The sequence below is a fragment of the Pyrgilauda ruficollis genome, unplaced genomic scaffold, assembly GCF_017590135.1.
Source record: "Pyrgilauda ruficollis isolate IOZ18807 unplaced genomic scaffold, ASM1759013v1 scaffold40, whole genome shotgun sequence".
Classification (NCBI taxonomy): Eukaryota; Metazoa; Chordata; class Aves; order Passeriformes; family Passeridae; genus Pyrgilauda; species Pyrgilauda ruficollis.
In genome coordinates, this window is record NW_024525490.1 from 6,588,154 (window position 1) to 6,609,637 (window position 21,484).

At 38.0% G+C, this 21,484-nt stretch overlaps 1 protein-coding gene across 2 annotated transcripts in view; it reads right to left on the reverse strand.

Moving 5' to 3' along the window:
• Positions 1-21,484, reverse strand: part of LGSN (lengsin, lens protein with glutamine synthetase domain) — a 60,525-nt gene that overhangs the window by 15,995 nt on the left and 23,046 nt on the right. The window contains exon 1 of one of the 2 annotated variants that reach the window (XM_041477523.1): positions 5,754-5,783. The exons of the other annotated variant lie outside the window; for it this stretch is intronic. Within the exon in view, the coding sequence (XP_041333457.1) occupies positions 5,754-5,783 (30 nt within the window). Of the gene's footprint in view, positions 1-5,753; positions 5,784-21,484 lie in introns of those variants that run through there. 2 annotated transcript variants of the gene reach the window in all.

Consider the following 21,484-nt stretch of genomic DNA (forward strand, 5'->3'; position numbering starts at 1 on the left):
CCCCTGGCTCCCATATCCTGACAGGGACATGCCCACTATGCCCACTTGCAATCAAACGCAGTCACTGGTGCATTCACAACACAAGTCCTTTACTGCCCAGCTTTAGCACTCCGTGTTTAATGAACCCATTTCTTCATCCAAAGGCTTTGGTTTATTCCCATAACACACCCTGTAACACCCCATAAAATAATTCTGGGTGTTTGCTGATACTCCTTCACATTCACCCATGCAGAATAGACCTAATTCTTACAGCTCTGTATCATTATGGAACAGAAACGCAATAAAAAACTTTTTTAAAAAGAAAAGTGGACAAAACCAGATTGTAATTCAGAATTATAATTTTAATACTTTCCTTAGTAATACAAAAAGGGAATTAAGCTGGGGGAGAAACAGTAGAAGTGGAGGAACTGGGGTTCTGCCAAATGGAAATACACAGATCTTAAAATAAAACACTTATCATATTAAATTTCTAAACATGTAACATTATTTTTTGAGAGAAAGTAGAGAAAAGTTCCAGCTATGAATGTTATTGTCATTTAAAAAATATATATTATCATTAATTTATGATAAATATTTGCATTAATATCTTTTGTAGCAGACCTGTCATCATCAAAATATCTTGATTTGCAATTTATGGGGTTTTCAGAATTCTTTTGTTTCCTTTGAGTAACTCAAAACCAGCAACATAATCATAACACCATATGCATTTCTGCTTTATAATGTATGCTGATAGCCACTGAAAATTTTAAAATTAGACAAATTTTTTGCCTGTTATCCATATTGTAGATCTCTGAAAAATATTCAGCAAAATGACTTAAGGAAAGTTGAGCTCATCCCTTTTTATAACACCTCTACTGAAGTCAGGGAAAGGATTGTATTGATGTCAAAAGCAAAATGTCAGAAAACAGCTTATCCATATAACTAGCCATTCTAAAGGATTTCAAGAACACAAGATACTATTCCCACACTATAATCCTTACCAAAACAAATTCCTTCTGAACAGACATGAGCAGGATAAGGACTGATCACTTGCAAGTTCCTAAATGGAAATGTTCTTTTGCAACAGACCTCTAATAACTGGTGTGTATATAGTAGTTTGCAAAGGGTTTATTTTCTATGAAGAACTAGGATATGGTACTGCAGTTTGATTTTAGATCCAAAAGAAATACTGTACTCATTACTCATAAACAAAAATAGTAATAATTTTTACTTTCAAATAAAGAAAATTTACGATTATACAGGGAACAGCCTATTAATTATTTTAGGTCCTCAGCACATTGTGAATTTTTGCAGGCAAATGACTTAATTTCTAAATAAACTCAGACATTATGGACTTTCATTTAGAAAATTTCATTTTTCATTTTCATTTCATTTCATTCACTGAATTTTCTGCACTGAAATAAATATTTCTATATTTGTTGCAAGGTACAACTACAGCATCTTTTCATATTAAAGACAGTCAAATGCATGAGATATAACACAGACTTAGACTTATTTATCTAGTAGTTTATGTGGTGTCTACCATCAGGAAAGGCTTAGTACATGGGTACAGAGGGGAGACCACCCAGGAATAGGACTTATGAATTATCTGTTTAACTTTTTATTTCATGAAAGGATTTTTTTTTTCTACAGAATACAGGGATGGTTAAGTGAAATAGTGCCTTGAAAGAGATACAATGAGCTAGCTATAAGTCATCACTTAATTTAATTGAACCATGTATCATGCTGTGCTGAGAGGAAAGCAAAACAGTCATGGCATTAATATAGCAAAAATTCTGACTACTTTTAATTTCCTTCCTGAAAGTTCCTACAGCTTTTGTTGCTCTGCATCAACAGTACTAGGAAATAAGCTACTCTAAAATTCTTTTACCCAACATTTGTTTCAGCACCAATTAATTTTTGTTTGCTGATTTTCAAATATTTATTTGCACCTTAAGTCAGAGGTCTTAGCAGTTCTGAAATTTGCTTCTCTATCTTAGCAAGTGAACGTTTGGGAAGCGATTCAAATATTCCTGCCTGAAGAATCAGTTCCAAAATACAGTGTGGGCCACATTATGCAACAGATCTGAGATTTAGGTTCTTCTTTCTAAATTTTTATCTGATGTTATTTTTCATTGATATTTATTGGTACTTCCCCAGGTTCTGGTTTCTGTTAGGTTTACTTGTGCCAGTGCAGCAATTTGTGCTGATACACTGATCCCCTCTGCACTAGAGGTTGCTCCTGGTAAGGCTTCAAGTAGAGGTGGACCAGTGCAAGGAAGAGTAGGCTGGATCACACTTCATTTCCCTTTATGGACAATCTCAACTCATAAACAACAGCCTTACTCGTCTTCACTTTGTGCTGGCTGTGTTGCTCTGAGTGCACAAGAGTCTGGATGTCTCTGACTATCAACAGATAAGGGCTGCACTTAAGCTTCACAGCAGCATGTTAAGGCACCATGCAGGTAGGAAGAGAGCAGAGGACAGTAACAGCAGGCAACTATTTCAGCAGATGAAATTTCTTGCTCTACTTAACCAGATTAAGTGCCACTTCTGGCATGCGACCGGGATTCTACATCTGAGGGACATTTTATATCTTGTGGTAACAGAGAAAATATAAACCTAAAGCAATTTTTCTTAATCAGTTTGTGTTCAGTTTTGGGCTTTGTACAGCTCTGAAGTGAAGCATTAACTATATCATGAAATACAGCACTGCCAAAAGGCAGTTCAACTGTAAACCTGCTGAGCTGAAAGCCCGGGAAATGTAGTGTTGCCTTTGGGAGGAATAACAAATACTGAGTTTTGTGGTGCATGAAACAGGTGAAAATCCAAGGCATTTCTTGAACTTTTGCCTTAAAATGTTATTATAGGTGACTGAAAATATATCTGTAGTGTTCTATGTGGCAAATTCAGAAGCTTCCATTTTTCTCCTACTTTTTGTTTGTGTAGGCATCAGTGTCATGACTTCAGGCAAGACTGCAAGCACTATTGTATTTTATAAACCTCTCAAAAACATATTGACAAAAAGAGACATGGAAATGAGAAAAATAAACTCTCAATAAAGCATTTGAAATGAGGCAAAAAGAGAGAAATGGAGTTAGTTTAAAAGGAGCTCTGAGTATCTCTAGATGAAGAGCTGCAGAAGGATTTCTATCAAAGGAAAATATGAAAGAGGCAAGGTGCAACTCTAGCAGGAGCTTTAGTATACCTCATCAACAAAATAACTCAATGTTCCTGCTAATGACTACCTTAAAAAGTGATGCAAGCATTCAACAAAAGACAATAGGGACTAAGTCACATTCTAATTTTTTTATTTTGTGTCATTAACTGATTGTTAAGAGGTCAAATTGTGATGATCTTTTGACTTGCTGCTATAGATTTTTCAAGAATGAAAGATTATTTTTGCAAAAAATGTCTAAATGTCAAAATCTGGTAAACCTAAGAAGTAGAAAAACATGGTAAAATAAACAAAACGTCAAAAAATGTATAGGGTTTGGTTGGATTAATTTTTTAGATACGAAAAGTTAATTGTTCCACTTAGGTTAATTTTTTTTAATTATATAAAACACTGTTGAAAAACTGAAATTAAATGTTTCCAGTCTAAAAAAACATAAAAATATTGTTTAGGTCATGCTGACATGGGACATTATTCTCATTGTTTGAGCTTTTTTCTGGTTCTAATTAAAAAGACAGTTTTTCAGTGTTTTGAAATACTGCCATATTCCAAATGCTGAGGTGTAGGAGTGTGCCCCCTAATGACAGAGTGGCAAAACTAACCTTTGTCACTCAAAAAAGGAAAGAAGCCCAGAAGTTTCTCTCAACGATTAGGTGAAAAGCCACCTCATGGGACTTCAGGGACTTCACTAAACACTAGAGAACATCTAATTGGATAGAAGCCAAAAAAGTCCCGAACCATCAGGTAGAAAAGAAGAGAACAAAAGAGATAAAGTGCTTTTGTGAAGTGTTTTTACCAGGAGCAGACCTCTGCACCTGGCTCGAGTTTTTCTGTTTGTTATTTTGCCTTTTATTAAACCTTTATTGTTTCTAACACTGCAGCAGAAGTCATCCTGCTTATTTTATGCCCCCAAAGTAATAGCTAAGCTATCCTTGGGTGTATTATGTTCTTTTTGAGGGCTTATGAGACCTGGCCCAAGAAGAAGAAACTTAATACTGAGGAACATTTTCTGTCCCACTCTGGGTGTTATGAGGTTACCCTTTACAGTTCTCCCAGGTTGGTACATCAACTTTATTTAATCTTTTTTGTGTAGTAATGAATTTCAAATACTTGAAGCCAAGTCAGCAGGAGGTGCTGCTTAAGACCTCACAAAACAGTACCCATAAAGCAAGTAGTTTTGTGTCCAAGTGATTTCCCTGCCCCTTTCCCTGGCAGGAGGAAAGCATTGCCCTGCTGCTTCCCCAGTAACCAGGCAGCGAAGGAGCAGAGGATGCGAGAACAAATTATCTACTGCTGGGAATTAATGAAGCTTCACTGGAGTCACTGGAGCTACAAAGATTTGAACCAGGACAGAATCTGGGCACGGATTTGTACCGAGGACAACACAGATATTTCCAGGGAGTATCTCCAAGCACAGAGAGGGGGTTTGGCTCTTGGGTGCATTGCTAAAACAAGGTGTGCATGCGACAATAAAAGACACTCATTGTTTGTAAGCAAGAAACATGAGGATCATGTACTTTGTCAAGATATTGCTGTGACTAATTTCTCCCTCAGTGACCTTGTTTGATAAAGTGGCTCTTTGAGACTGATTTACTGCTACAAAAACCTTGTTGTGGAGGATGTGAAAGTGGCGTAAATGTTAGGTCCTTCTCATTATTTTGCAGTTGGAGAAGTTGAAGCACAAACTTGCCATAGGTCAAGGGACATGTGTGGCAACGTGAGGAGCAGAAGTCTCCTTCCTTCTTTGAAACTTTTAAATATTCTCAAGAATATTAACATCCTTCATGACAAAATGAATGGAGTGAGGTTAGCTCACAATATTGTGCTACTTGTTTTCACATCTAACATCTGCCATTGTCTGTTACACCTGTTCAAAGCCTTCACACTACATACACAATTACCAGACAAGCTTCTCAAGGTCGTTGATTATCTTGCTACTTCAAAGCAACAGAGTTGTCCTTGTAACAAGATTATTTGCAATTACTTTCCCTTGACTATGTTACCTGCACTGTGTTAAAAAAAAAAAAAATCCCTAAATAAGGTAGTCTCAAAATGAATAAGCTCAAAATGAATAATGATCTTTCCTACACAGTGGTTTGGGACCACAGAAGTATGAATTCAGGACCAGAATCTGCTTTAAAATGCAATTATATAGAAACTAAGCATTTCCATTTGGGTCAGTAGCCTGACTCAAGAGTGTCACTTTCTAAAATCCAGGTCAGATCCTGATCCACAGATTGTAGTGTTTTCATTTAGGTTAAGGAAGTCAAAGCCAATATGTTTCTCCAATAATATTAATAGGATCAGATTTAAGACATCTATTTCTGTAACTTTTGATAAAGTTCTAAATGAAATGAATAGGAAGTCAAAATCTCTTGGACTTGCTTCCTAAAGCAAATAGAGTGTTTTCAGCTTAAACAAGAAGCCTGTCTTTGACCTCCATTTCCTTCAGAATCAGACCATGCTCAACATACACGCATGAAGAGCCTTGCACATCATTCACAAGGAACAACACACTCAACTGAAACCTTGAGGTAGATGCAAGAAGTATTTTATATCAGTATATCTGCTTGGAAATCATTTATGATCAATCTCTTACCTGCTGACTGAGATCTTCTTTTTTGTTCATGTCCACTTCATTCTAGTTCAGGTCACCATTAGAAATGGTAAAAGTCTAGTAGAAAGATATCCCATATTTATAGGCACAGACACAATGAAGGTTAGTTCAAACAGAATTGCTGTACAGTTCTTTTCCCAGAAGGCCACGCAGATGATGAACCATGGAGAGCAACCCCAACGAGTCATGCCCAAGAGCACTGCTCTCTGGAACAGCACAGAAGTAGTAAACTGACAAACACACATTATTAAGCTGCCTGCCTGGAAACAAAGACAACTGAGCATAAAGCTGGTTTGCTCAACTTTTCTCCTCACAAAAGGCTTTTGTCCTGTAACAAGCCATTTGTGTTCTGGAATAGAAGCTATTGTTAGGCTCCTTAGAGGTAAAACCTATACTGGGCATTACAACAGCTGTATGTTTTTGAGGCACATGAACAGGGATTTGAAAGGCACAGAACACTGCAAGAGCAACATGCAGCACTAGCCAGTTATTCTGGCTTGCATGTTGTAAATTAATAGTGATGCATCTGGTTGTATTAGAACTGGAGAGGGGTTTTGTTTGCATTAGATATCTAAAAATATTTCAAATATTAGATAGTTAAGCTTGTCTTTCTTATTTTTCTTTTTATTTTTCAGGTTTATTATGTATTCAAAGGACTATTTTTAACTGACATTTCATTCATTCAAATTCCTTTGGATGACACAAAATTAAAGGATGGCCATATTGTTGTGCTTATAGAAGCCCTACCTGACAACCCATCACTCAATAAATTCAAGTAAACATGATCTGCAGGTTGGTATTTAATTATGTCAAAACCCAGGTTTGGCATTCTTTTAATACTCAAAAAAAAAAAAAAAAGTTGTTACCCAAAATAATGGCTATGCATTAGGAGCTATAATTTACAAAAATCTTGGGCATCACCAGTCCACTGCATAAATATAAGTGCCCAAGTCCCAAACTGAGATTCTGAAAACCCTTCCTTTTCTTATAGACCAGAGATCCTCCATTTGTGACTCCATCTATGCAATTTCTGAAACTGCCCCATTCTGAACTTCCCCACTTGTCACAGACTAGAGCAGGCAACAACTGAAAGTTCACTACTATTCAAGAAATGGGCTTATTTATAAGTCTTGACATTTTGTCAGCCGGACATTTCAATAGGACCAGCCTCCTACAAGGCACATAGCATGGAAGTCAACATTTTGCTTTCAGTATAGTTCTTTCAAAAATGTTTGCCTCAGGCTGTCATCATACAACAGTAGGCACAATTGCACAGTTCCTTTTCTAAGCAATATACAGGTGGCATAGACCTACAGTCTGCCATGGCAGAATTGCTTTTGAGCCTGTTAGGATGAGCTATGTCAAAAGGACACTTCTGAGCAGGACCATGCACACCAAATTGTCTGAGAGGCAGAGGTCAAACAGCAAAAATTCTTCTGACTCCCCACTTTTACCATTTACCATTTTGAATGCAAGCAGGAACAACCTCAGTTCTTAATTTTAAAAAGGCACTTGAAGTCAAAAATCTCATTTTTCAGAGCAATAAAATATTCTTCACAACAGCAGTGGTCAAACACTGGCACAGGTTACCCAGACAGGCTGTGGGATATCCATCCATGGAGGTATTCAGAATTTGAGTGTAAAGCACCCTGAATAAACTGAGACAAGTTCAGAGTTGGCTCTGATTTAAGTGGCAGATCAAGCCTGATAACTACCACAGATGCTATTCAGAACAAATTATTATATGATTGTACATCTGATTAATTTATACATATTTTAATTAACTTCAATACATTCTTGGAAGTACAAAACATCTCTGGCACATTTCACATTCTGTTCTACTCTGTTCTGCTAAACAGATCCTAAAGACAAGAAAGAGAAACCTCTGCTTTAAATGGTGTAGTTGAGGCACCAATCTTGTGAACATCATTAGCAAGAAATAATCTTTTAATTAATGTTGAAAGAATCAACTATTTCCTTCTCAAGTATTTATTAGGTCCCCTTAAAAAAAAGTGTTGTTTTGTTTTGCTTTGTGGATAGAGTGAAAGAGGAGAGGGAGGGGGCTCTCTGCCAAGATCTGCCTGCAAGATGCTGCTGGTTTCAGAAAAACTGTGCTGACTGGAGAATCTGAGAATCAGATCCAGAAACTGACGGAATCTTATTTCAGATCTAGCACAACACAGACGTTATTGCAAAGAGCATTGTTTGGTCAGTAACACTCATCATCTTCCCATCTTTGGGAAATAACATAAATCAAGACAAATCACTGTATCTCATGAGAAAAACCCAGGGGTTTATTAAAAAATGGCTTTTATATATACATTCAGAAAGTCAATTTCTGTAACTAAACCTTTGTAAAAACCTGCTTTCAAATAGATATGGGAGTATTCTTCCTAAAACAAACCTCTCTACAGTCTTTCCAAAACAGAAAAAAAACCCAAACAAACAAAAAAAAAAAAAGCAAAAAAAAAAAAAAAAAACCCAAAACCCCACCCCAAAAAAAAAAAAAAAAACCCAAAACCCCACCCCAAAAAAAAAAAAAAAAACCCAACCCAACCCCAAAAAAAAAAGAAAAAAAAAACTACAGAGGAAGGCATCCTCAGAGGGAGAAATATTCTGACAATAGAGAAGAGGGAAAATAAAGAATATTTATTGGAATAATAATATTCCAATAATGTTTATTTTACATTTATCATTGAATTCTGCATAAGAGACATTATAAGCAGTGAATTCCAAATTCCTGAAAACCCAGTTTTCAGTTTGTTTTCATTCATATTGGCCACAATAAGAAAGAGTGAAAAATTAAAGAGCAATATTTACTGCTTGATCAGGAGCACAGCTGTGAGAAACAGCCATGCCATGCTCATCCACCCCTTGTTTCTTGGCAGACAGATGAGATGGGTTGGAGCAGACCTGCCTCTTAGGCTTGTCCTAAAATGCTTGTCCTATCTTTCACCTCCTCCTTCTTCCCAATTCATTAGAGAAGAACTTTTTTCAGTCCTCAAACCCTTCAGGTAGGTGTGAGGGGCCTCGAGATGGTTTCAATTTGGCATTAGCGTAAGTGTGCTAAAAATGTTCTTTGTCCAGCTATACTGGCTACAAAACAGTTTTTAACATCATTAAAAGTAAACCAAATTTCTCAAGGGCATGCATGGTGCAGATTAATGTTTTCATATTCATATATATGCTTTGTGGCATCACAGGAAAGGGAGTCTGAGAAGAGCAGCTCAAAAAGGTGTTTTCTGGAGGAGAAACAAAGATTTACACAAAATAATCCCTTTATTTTAGAAGTAAAACTGATACTGTGAGTTTGCATAAGTGTTTAATTTAAATATACAGGGCTTTAACCACAGTTTATCAAATACCAATATAAAAATCTAGACACTTCAGAAATATAATGCAGAACAAATGTCACAAAAGTGGTTACTTAATACTTTAACTACAGATACTTTTTATGCACTGTCTATGATGAATAAGTGCTAATGAGAAAGTGCAAACTGCTCATTATCCCATTAGTAGCTCTTCAGCAGCTAAAAAAAGAGAACCAGCTTCTCTGGTGACAGCTACTGCCAACTCAGGGGAACGATCTGCTGGTGAGTTGATGGGAGCCTTCAAACAGGCTTCACCACCATTGTGGCTTCAAACTACTTCTGATTACAGCTACTTGCAAAAGGGTGGATTTTTAATGCATTTTCAAAAAAAAAAAAAAAAAACCAACTTAAAATTATCACTTCTTGTACTCTCCACCCATTTAATTTGGTTCTCCAAGAGGAAAAAATTCTATATGCTCTGAATTAACATCATTTTAAACAGCAAAGAATCAGGCTTTGTAGCATCCGTGAGGAAAATGTTTTTTCTCCTAACTAGTGCAGGTTACATTCAGTTGCTAAAAAATATTTTCTCCCGTTTCAGAAACCTTCAAAATAAAAAGCCTTTTAAAGCTGTTTAGCATTCCTATAATGTGGACATTTCCAGACTGGTGCCAACAACACAGTACTGTATGGATACACAGGTTACAATGTGTTTTGGTAGACCTATTGCAGGAGTTTTTTATAAAAAAGACTCTTGAACTCTCCAGTTCCAAGGCTGGCAAAAGGAGGTGTTCACTAAGTCTCTTCTGCATCATCATAAACTTATTAAATTCTGTGCAAATACCTAAAGGCTAGTATTACAAAGCCAAATGCAGAATTCAAACATTGAAATCCCCTCAAGTAAATCTAACCTTATGTGTTCTGTCACCATCAGGATACATTTCTTTTACCTCTAACCCTGTGTCTTGCCATCATTACTAAAGAACATTGCAGCTTCTATTCACAGGACTTTTTCACTGCATTTTTTTACAGCTGATATATTATTCAGCATCACAATTTACAAAATATTTCAGCTAATTAAATTCCAAATTGCCATCTAGTAAAACAGATTGTTAGGGCTTAGATTTGCATTGCAATCTCAATTACTGTAGCTACGTTTCTCCTAGGTCCTCTTAAATTTTCCTCATATGGTTTTCTCTTCCTTCATTCTCAAAAGGTAGACACAAATGGTGCTCACGTTGAATTGGAGCCAAAACAAGACCATGACTAGAAGAAGAATTCCTGTGCACCGAGTTCTATGCAATACACCTTCCTTCTCCGCCTTCACCTCTCTGCTGGCAATGTACCCTCACTTCCCTGGCAGTCATGCTTTGCCAAAGTGCAGCTGCTGGACCAGGTGAGCAGCCATAGAGCCTTGCAGCAGTTAGAGAATTGTGTCCTATTTCCTCTACATGCCTCTTCCAGCACAGTACCACATGGGAAGGCTGCCTTGCAGTGTGGCTCTACTCAGAGTTCATCACCCCGTGGGGAAGCATGACCTGTGAGGAGGTCTGGAGAGGTGCTCCAGCACACAGGGCACAAGACACTCCTTCCAGGGAGCCTTGTGGCTGAGCCTGGCCCTGCAGACTGTAATTAGCAATTAATATGGATTACAGTAAATCCAGGTAGTGCTTGATATTCTAATCCTCCAAAATATATCATGTGAGCATTAGTACCATTGTTGCAGTTTTACAGCTACCCCTGTAATTCTGTCGCACTATGACATGCTCCCTGAGGTGAACCACAAGGAGGTGCACAGCAGAAACTGCATAACAGAAGCCCTGACACCATCTGTGGCAGCTGGGATTTTCTGTCTTAATATACCATGCAAATTCCTGGCAGATGTAACAGACCTTACTTGACACAGCAACACAGCAGTATCACTGGCTGAGGTTCTGTAACCACAGATCTTTGCACTCTGTGTAAAACCTTCATGATTTAATCTGGAACCACACTAGGGAGGCCATGAATCCATGCTGGAAGAAGGTTTGATGGTTACCATTAGTTGTCAGTATGGACCGTGACCAGTGCGTCATCATTTGACTCTTGTTGTCTCTTGTTACTTGCCACCACCCTCCACAGATTTCTTTTTCCCTATGCAGTCAGTCTTCAAGATCCTTTCGACATTATACCTACCAACACCACTTTAGCAGAAGGCTGGAGAAAATTCATGGCATCTTATGGAATCTTATGGCCCTCCAGGTAAACACAGCAAGATGTCCATCATGCCTCAATCACTTCAATTTTTCCAGGATTACCTCTGCTTGCTGGAAAAAGAGGAAGAAATTGTCTCTTAATAGACTTGGCCTTTTACTTAGACTTAAGATGGGAGTTCAGATGTGCCTCCACACAGCTTCCAAATTGTCCCACTTTAAAGAGATGGCCAGCTGCCATTAAAGTGCACTAACACTACAGTGAGAGGTGCTCCACTGCAGGGCATGGACTTAAGCATGGATATCCAGTGTCTCTAGGTGGAGTCCCAAAACAAATGGAAATAAGAATGTTTACTGTCTCTTAAGGGAAATGAAAACTAAAAACTTACCGCTCATATATTCTTAAACACATTTCTGCTGAATGTTTTCTCTTTGATGTATTTCAACCCTTTGTAACAGTGTTCCAGATGGCTGTAGTCCTGTTTCCATGCTGTTAACTTGCCATCACAGTTGAAAATCTCATTAGAAAGAAAAAGTAAAGGGAGAAACATCCCTCAAGTACAACAGGATCAGACTGATTCAATCTCTCTGCAGTGAGCAAACATGCCCTGTGTGGTAGATGATTTGTCAAGTATTTTTCCTGAGGAACCATCAATGGTTTCTTAGTACACACTTATGCAAATCACTGAAAGTACTATATGAAAATGATTATATTTAGTATAATTGCACTAACAATATTCAATGCCATTCATTCTACAATCCTTAATTTTCTAATTACATGTCCAAAATTACATATTTATATATATGAGATAAATAATGATAAAATAATAGTGTCTTCTACTTTAATTTGCACTTATAAATTGGCAAAATCAAAGAAATCAAGCAAAAAAAATGCATATTTTCCCACATAATATACCTGCTTGCAAAAACCTCTTTATATCTACTAACTTTAGCGTCTTTCTTAGGTAACATCTGGAATCTTAAGTCTAGAGGAAATTTTCTTTAAGGTTTTCTTTGCAATAATTTTTAGCATTCTATAGCTGAAGAGGAATTCTGCACTGGGTGTTATGCTTACTTTAAACTTTGGCGCATCTGATGATTAAAACTTGACAGAAGATTTATTAGCCTAATTACCTAGATATTTTAATGTATTTGTGCTATGACACCATAGTTCCAGTACCCTTTATTTTGATTTCCTCAGTAAATCTGTCCACTCTGAAAGTAAATTCTCCTTTACGCCATCTGCATGCATAGAACATTCTGGCTTACTTGTATTCATATTCCTTTTTTCCTTAGTAGATTATTTGTGTTCACATGTAGAGCATATACTCCTTCTTCATTCAATAAAGTATAGTTATCTAGGGAACAATAGATATGGTTTGAAATCAACTTATAGATATGGTTTGAAATCAACTTATGCCTGAATGGATTTAGATATGTAATTATGCCCCATTTACTGACACCCTTAATAACTATGTTCATATCTGTATTTGGTCTATATTCAAATATGTGAGGTACAAACTCAAAAGTAGGAAGCATTTCTTTGCCAAGACAAAATCAAGCACTGAACAGGCTACCTAGCGAAGTGTTTCATGTCCCTAGACTGTCAGTGTTTAAGAGGCATTTGGGCAATGGCCTTGATAATATGCTGCAACTTTTGGTCAGTCCTGAAGTAGTCAGACTGTTGGACCAGTTGGGTTATACATCACTCCAGCTAGAACCATTCTATTCTATTCTATTCTATTCTATTCTATTCTATTCTATTCTATTAACAACTTCTGTTGCTAAATGAATAGATGACAAAGATGCTTAGTCCTCCTTGTTAAAATTGCTCTGCTTGATGTAAGCTGATTAAAAAAAATCATTGGGTCAGACAAAGAGAAATAGTATAAGCTTAAATCTCTATGACTAGTGAAAGATTCTTCCACATGGAGAAACAGCTTTAATCTCTGTCCTGGTAAAAATTATATATCTTATGTTGAGGCTGTTTTCTATTCACCTTTTCTGCCAGTCAGGTTTTAAATTCTGTTAGCATAGAATAGATGCAGAGGGATAAAATTAAGAATCTCTGCTTTCATTTCAGATATGCATTTCTACCATGTTTTCAAGGAAGCCTTGAAAGCAAGCTAGGGTGAGAGGAAACAGAAGGGATAAAGGAGTACTAAATTTCTAATCTTTCAATCCTTGCTGGTAATTTAACAGCATCAAACAAAAAGTAGCTGCCATGTTCTCTACTTACATTAGGTGGCGCCATCCTCACAGAGTTATTGTTTATGCAAAAAAGCTTAAAAACATTAATTCTGAAGTGATGTCAATTCGAGTACAAAATACCTTGGTAAAGTTGATGCTTGAATTGAAACTCAGAGGAACATCTGACATTATTTAGACAAGAAAGAGTACTCTGTTTTTGTGTAAAAGAAATCTCCTTTGCTGAAGAAAGGTGCAAGGAATAGCTAGCAGGAAAGCAGGAATGCTGATGGATTTACCCATAAACTTTGCTCTGTAATAGGCTTATTAAGAAGCCCACAATTCACTCTTCATCTCTAAACAGGCTTTGTTCACAGAAAAATAATAGTGAAACCTCTTTAAGATTCAACTTATTTATCTGGGTTATGATAGTTTGCCAGGACCTATCCATTCTCACTTATCAGTGGAGGAATTTCTACAAAAAGTTGAGAATATCCAATTCCACTTTGCAATATTCAACACTATTTCGTAGTGTAGTTCTCCTTGCATTAAAATGAAGTTAGTACTATTAGAAATGGAATGAAGGAGAGGGTAAGTGATAAGAGTAACCAACATCAAATTCAATTAAGATCAACCTCTCCTCAAATCATCTCTGTGTCAGGCTAGGCATGGACTTAGGCATGGATATCCAGTGTCTTTAGGTGGAATCTCAAAACAAATGGAATCAAGTAAGAATATTTACTCTGTCTTAAGGGAAATAAATAAAAAACAAACCCTTTTTATATTCTTAAACATATTTCTGCTGAATGTTTTCTCTTTGATGTATTTCAACCCTTTGTAACAGTGTTCCAGATGGCTGTAGTCCTGTTTCCATGCTGTTAACTTGCCATCACAGTTGAAAATCTCATTAGAAAGAAATTCTTACAAGAGTCATGACACTAGGGCTCCTGATCTTGAGGAGAATTCCTGTAAGAGCTTAGCTTTAAAACTCAGTGTTTAGTTTTACCAAATTTGGAAAATTACAAACAGTCCATCAGACAGAAACAGGTGGGTATGAACTGCCTAAATATTTTAGGATCTCAAAAGAGAAGCGACTTTCTGTTTCCTTGTTCCATCTCCAGGTTAACATACTAGGAACTCATTAAATCAGTTTAAGTAACCTCTTTGTCATGGCCTGAATAGCTAGAATAAAATTTATAAAGGCAAATAGATGCTATTTGAAATTTTCATCCACGTACCTCACTGCTCTTATTGCTGATGATCCTCTGATACCAAATTTCACCCCAGTGTGAACTCATGCCATTTACCAAGGTTCACAGAGACAGGTGACCCAAACAGCCTGTGATGAATATCCCTCCACTCTGTTTATGTCAACTCAAAAAACCAATGACAATTCAAAGTTATGACTTTGGGTAGATGATTAAGGTAAAAAGAATGCTAAAGTACGTAAGGCCCTAGATACCTAGCCATGAAATTATTATTAAATCTATTATATATTATTGTACATGTATAATTATCATATTTTATTATTATTAAATCTATGTATAGTACAGTATGTACGTAAGCCTGGACTGATTACAGGATGCACACAATCTGTTTTCTTACCCATATTACTGCTTCAGAGCTGAATCAAGGATGACTGATCTATTTATTAAAAACAAAACCGAGAACTTGTCTCAAATAACAGTGATAAAAGTTAGAAAATATTGCAAAGTAATTGAGTATGCATTTTCTATTGCTCTAAAAGAATACATTGGTGTCACTGTTAATGTGTTTTCAAAGATGTGCAGCAAAATGTTGCTGAAAACTGCTTTTAGAAGTTCCTTTCTAAGTTCCTACTGTTTGTAAGATTGTTTACAGAGCAGATATAATGGGTCACTTGGAGAATGGTAATGCACAGCTGACTAATGCATGGCATTTATACAAGTTACAAGTAATCTGGATATGTTTTCAATAGAGCAGGGTAGTCCTAGAAAATGGATTTGCTCCCACAAACCAGTGTATTTCTTACACACTTATTGGGGTAATAATACAGTCCATATCTAGAAGGCAGAGGAAAGAATCAGAGGCTTGTTCCATAGGTTATGTTACTGGGACTGTATCTGCAGCTGTAAAAATGAGGCTTCGCTATAAAAAACCAACCATGTCAGCCAAAAGCAGTCAATACATGCAGCAGCACATACTGCTGTGCGGAATATAGTGAGTGTTCCTTCTTGCTGCAGTTTTGCATATTTCCTGGAGCCAGGTAATAGAAGTAGATTTCACAAATATAATTTATCATTTGTCCTAGTGCTTCAAGCAAACATCCTTAAGGCTGAGCCACTGAATGAAATACTCATTACCTACTGGAAGTAGGAACTGGACAAAGTAAAGCTGTGTGCTGCCTCTGATGCCTCCTAACACACACATTTAGTGTTTCTACCCTAATCACTGAAAGACCACTAGGTCAAGGCTATACAAATAGATTTCTATATTGTCATTACTGCTCCTTTAATCTTTTAAATAAGGATGATTTAAACTGTAACAGGTGTTCCAACAATGGTATGGAAACTTCCATGTACACAACAGATGAATGGATTGAAGGCACACCCAAATCAGTTTGGGAGGCCCTCTAGTAGTGCATTCATGGTCCATCATTCTTCCTTGCCCATAATGGACTGTGTTTTGTACATGCTCATGTGCCAGGTGGCATTCAGGACTCAGAACAGGCCAGGGATCATTTCTAATAAGTGGTATAAATATATCAAACCCATTTTGGAAGGCACAAGCTATTAGACATAAGAGTGTGAAGAAAGCAGTTCCAATCAGCCTGAGGATTCAAGAGCTGTTCTTGGCAGTATTTACTTGCTGATTTACATTTAATCCAACAGTCCAGTGTGGGTGGAGGAGGAGATGGTGTAGCACATAAAAGGCTATCAAATGTGTGGCTCCTATGAGCTCTGCCATGGCTCTTTGAAAGAATTTGGTTGCCAGATCATTTCCTGATACTCTGATAAGAGCAGTGAGGGACTTGCCCTTCTGTGTCATAGTCCAGAGGTCATCACTTGGTGCATTTTTAATCTCTGTAAGCTTTTTGTAATAAGCTAAACAAAATTGGCATAGATTGTTAAATAAAGACATAGCATAGATGTAGTTTCTGACTGATTTTCCTCGCTGCCTTATCAGGCCAGACCTAACATGTCTTCTCTAAGCAAATTACTTGCAGTGCCATAGGCAACTTTTCTTTCCCGTATCCAGTCCAATGTTTCGAATTTCCACTCATAAATAACTCCCTTTACCCTGTAGATATTTCTAATGATAAATTAATACTTTTTGTAGATAAAACGAAACTTGATCTTCAACAATTTCCTGACCTTTCAAATACAATCCAGAGAAGTAATGAGGAAAGACTCCCTATCTGCTTCGATAAGGAGGTGCCAAATCCCCACTTCTTTACTACTGATTCAGTGTAATTTAGAAGACAATTTTTTTTCCAGTGATCCATATAGCAGGTTGATCTAGTCTAGCATATAAGCTCTAGATGTAGGAGTCTGAGGCAAAAGTCATTACAAAAACAGCAAAGAGGAGCCTGACCTGCATTGCAGTGAAGATTCCAAGGCAAACTTCATGGACAGAAGTGCTCTGCAATTCATTCTTTTACTCAGATAAGCACCATTCTCTGTTGGTTCCCCTTCTAGGCACAGAAAGCCAAGATAGGGTTAAAAGTGTTCCAAGACATGGAAAGATTTTCTGAGTTCCCCCAAAGTCAGTGACAGAAGCATATTTACTCTGTGAGAAAAGTACATGTGTTACACCTGATCAGCCAAGAGTAAAGCAACGGCTTAAAATAACAATGAAGCTTGCGTAGTTTTTGCAGAACATATCTAAAAAGTTTAAAGCTACAGCTTGCTCACAACTTTCCTGAACCTGCATGAATTGCAATTGACATAATCATTACGACCTCAAAACAACTGGGAGGATTTTCACAGTCAGGAAGGAAGGTGTTGCGGTAGTGAACAACATAGGGACCGCAGGCAGGTACAAAGGTGTGCTCTTTATTGCCAAAAACCTGTCCCTTTTAAGCAGTTATCTGGTTATCAGTTTGCATAATTTTAAAGCACAACAAGCCCACATCAACCAACGACCATACACCACAGTGTGGACATGTGGCTGTCACACAGCATGTCTCTCACATCTCTCATGTCTCTCTACCTCTGTTCCATCTCAGTCACTCTCCCATAGTTCCCTTCTACTTAGCCTAAGTAACAGGCCAGAGCCATGTTACAAGGCCTTCCTTTTATAAAGCCTTACTTATCAGTAACAATTCCCCCTTCTTAGTTTATGTGTTGCACAGATAAAACTGTCTGTGCCAGTAAAGCCATTATCTTATAAAGATTACTAATGATCATTCACTGCACACAGGATATAATCCATGGGATACATATCACAATCATTAAGAACATACCAAGGATAACTATGCTATACATTACAAAGTGTTTAAGCCATGCATCAAAGCTGAGGTTGTCAAGCCATGAAGACACCCCCCACCAATCACCTTCATCGTGTTGTAGTAGCAGTTTAGTGAGCTGCTTAAGATTACTGATACTCTTATGGTGGACTTTGAATGGTCACTTAAGTTCATGCAGCACATGCTGTCAAAATCTTCGCACCCATGGCCATGAGCCAGCAGTAAGAAATCAATGGCTGCCTTGTTTTGCAGTGTTGCATGTTGCACCAATTTATCGTCAACCAGCATTGCTGAAAGAGTGGCACTAGTAGCGTTAGCTTCCTTTGCAAGCCAGCAGCTGAGCTTGTTTAAAGAAGAGAGCAGTACCAGTCAACCAGCATTGCTGAAAGAGTGGCACTAGTGGCGTTAGCTTCCTTTGCAAGCCAGCAGCTGAGCTTGTTTAAAGAAGACAAAGAGTGAGCAGTACCAGCTGCTGGTATTAAGCTGCCAGAGATGCATTCTGCAGTGTTCCAGAAAGTCACTGTCAGGTCGCACTTCTCTCTGAGAACCCGCGTGCTGCACCTGACCCACTGCTGTGCTGCAACTCTTAGAGCTGTCCGATTTGGATGAAACAAGGTTAGTTGGCCAATAGTGCAACAGCTTTGCCTGGTATACCTTTTTACTCCCTACACATTAAGAACAAGACTGAGAGGAGAACAATAGCACTGATGCCAGATAGCAGTCGACTTTCCAAGGTTCAATTATACCACAAGGAAGTACTGCTGAAAATACCATTAGGAGAGACATCAAAGTTAACACTGTTCATATGAATATCAAATGTATCATGAACGTAAAAGCCTAGCAAGGCCTGCAAAGTCCCTAGCTTATCTAGTTCTTGTGGCTGCAAGAGCAAAGCTGGAAAGTCATGCATTCTTCTCAGATCATTGTACCATGTCTCACCCCACCCTGTGTTCTTCCACCAGGTGTCCTGACACCACCACCTGGGTTGCCATATACTTGGGGCCATGCAGTTTTGCTGTATGCTTTCATTGTACAGCTTACCAAAACGCTCCTTGCCAATGGGTACCCCTGCCAAGCACGTGTGAAAGGGATCCCCAGGGGTTGCCACAGAGATGCACCTGGTATCATCGTGTGTAGTATTTGCAAAGGTGATCCATACATTTGTGCTGTCCAGTGTAAGGGGGTAAGACACAGTACCTTCGCCAATCAGGATGATGCTAACAAATTTCATGTGGTGACCTGTGGAGACACAAGCAAAACCCCTTCCCCACATTAACAAATCTAAAGGTCCTGCCCACTGCTCTGTTTCTAGGTCCTTTACCATCACTGGATGCCTGGGATGAGCCTTTATATCAAAATAAAATTGCCTTTCACATGCTGTTTGGCCAGCTCCATCCCAATTCAGGAAATTGAGAACATACTGGGCTTTTGCTCACCTATCACGTGGGCACTCCAGTTAGGCTTATTTTTGACATGAGAGATATCTCTCTGCCAAATGTACAATACTTGCAGGGTGGTGCTGGAGAACTTTACAGAATAAACCTCAAAGTATCAACATAAGCAAAGTGGCACTTTTTTCCTAGGCTCATTTATTGAAGGAGCTGAATTATTTGACTGAAATATTCTGGAATTCAGCCAGAGGCACAGGAAAGATATGAAACATATTGGCTTAAACTTGGTGCTTCAGAAAGGTATAAACAATTAAAATCTGTATGGTATAATGGGAATGGAGGCTGTTTTCAGTGGTGTGTCAGTGGTGCATAGTGAGCGGTGCTGCTCACACCATGTGTAACAGACAGACAGAGCTCTCACCCTGCTGCACCTCTTTCCGCTATTGCAGCAGGGAAAATGATATTTTGGTAGAAATGCCAAACTAGTGTAAAAGGTCTTAATGACCCATTCTATATAATATTCACTTATGCTCCACTTAGCATTTCATTTTAATTAGTAGCTCAAGAACCAAAGAGGAAATAAGCATCATCTGAGGGCGCTCCTAACATTATTCTCTGGGACATCTCCGAAGTAGACCACAATCCTCCCAACAGGCTGAGAGACAAGAAAATATTTGAGAAGTAAGCGGTGTATATCAGTCTTTCCTGTATGCCAGCTGAAGCTAGCAAGATGTACATGCCACTATGACTCAGCAACAACAAACCTGCAATTTCCTCAGGCTTTGGGCATTTGACATTAGAATGACTCATTGTCCATATGGAGAGCTGAGGAGTCATTTGTATTACTGCACCACAGCATCTTTGAAAGAACTTAGGGAAATAACTGTAGTTCCAAGGTGTTTTTTTTCTGATAAATTTTCTTAGTTATTTCAGTTACCTCTCTGTGATTGTTTCATCAGTGAGATACAGCTGCTGATTGTGGCTCCACAAATCTTACAAAAGAGTATTGCATATCTTTCCACCAAATATTTTATATTTGGCAATATTAAAACAAGTAATACACAAATATGTTAATGTAGGTCATCACTGAATTGTGGGGAAAGGGAGTTGAGCCATTCCCTACAGACTGTGGCATTTTAAATGCCTAGGAATGAGAAGAAGATCCCACTGCACCCAAAGAACAGCCTGCTTTCAGCACCAGAGCAGCACCAACTTTCCTGGCAGAGCCATGCAGCAGACTCAAGGACCTCCCAGCTCCATGAGGAGTTGAAATTAAAAACGTGCTAAAATTAGCAAATCTCTCCACCCATGGTTTGGATGGTGGCCACAGCTAGCCATCCTCAATCAAGATGTGCCACACAGAGCACAAATGTATTCCATAGAGGAACCACTCTGTTACTCTTTCTCCTTCATCAGGGCATCTAAGCATTAGCACCTGGACTAATATTCCCACAAAAATAACATATCCCTATTGTCCAAAGGTCACCTGCATCAGGCTTTGATATCAGTGATCAGACGAGCAAGAGGGCTCTAATCTGACCGAGGTTCTTAAATTGTTACATAACAAAATATTTCAGTCACCTTTTCGAATCAATAAAGTAACTAACTACAAAACTAGAATGTGAATATAATGTCACTTAGGTTGGAAGTTCTTTTGCTGTCATTTATTATTGCAGCCATACAGCTATGGCACTACAGCTGGTGTGTGACCATCCATGGGGAATGCAGGCTGAAGAACTGATGTCTGACACTGGAAGATAGGAAATATCAGATAAATTATTTCCTGTCAACCTTTATTCTGTTCCTTGTGCAATTGTATTTCAATTCAGTCTTTAATTAAGTAATCATATTCTATTCTTCCCCTTTTTTTGCCTCTAACATTTAATGCAGAAAATTAATTCACATGGTAGGTAGATGAAGGTCTCAGGGGCAACTCTGGTTTGTGGTGCTCCTTAGCTTCTGGGCAGCTTGATCTTTCATTCTTAACTATATTTTTTGCAGGTTTGGTTTTTATTATATGTGAGCTATTATGAACAGATAACATCAAAATTAGGTGAATTTTGAGTGCCTTTTACCACAGCTGTGCAGGTGGCTAGCAGAGGCACTTTTTGCTTTTTGTGTATCCCAGGCTTGACCAATATATTATGACGGGAGAAAAGTTTGAATATCTTAGTTGGTCTGTTTC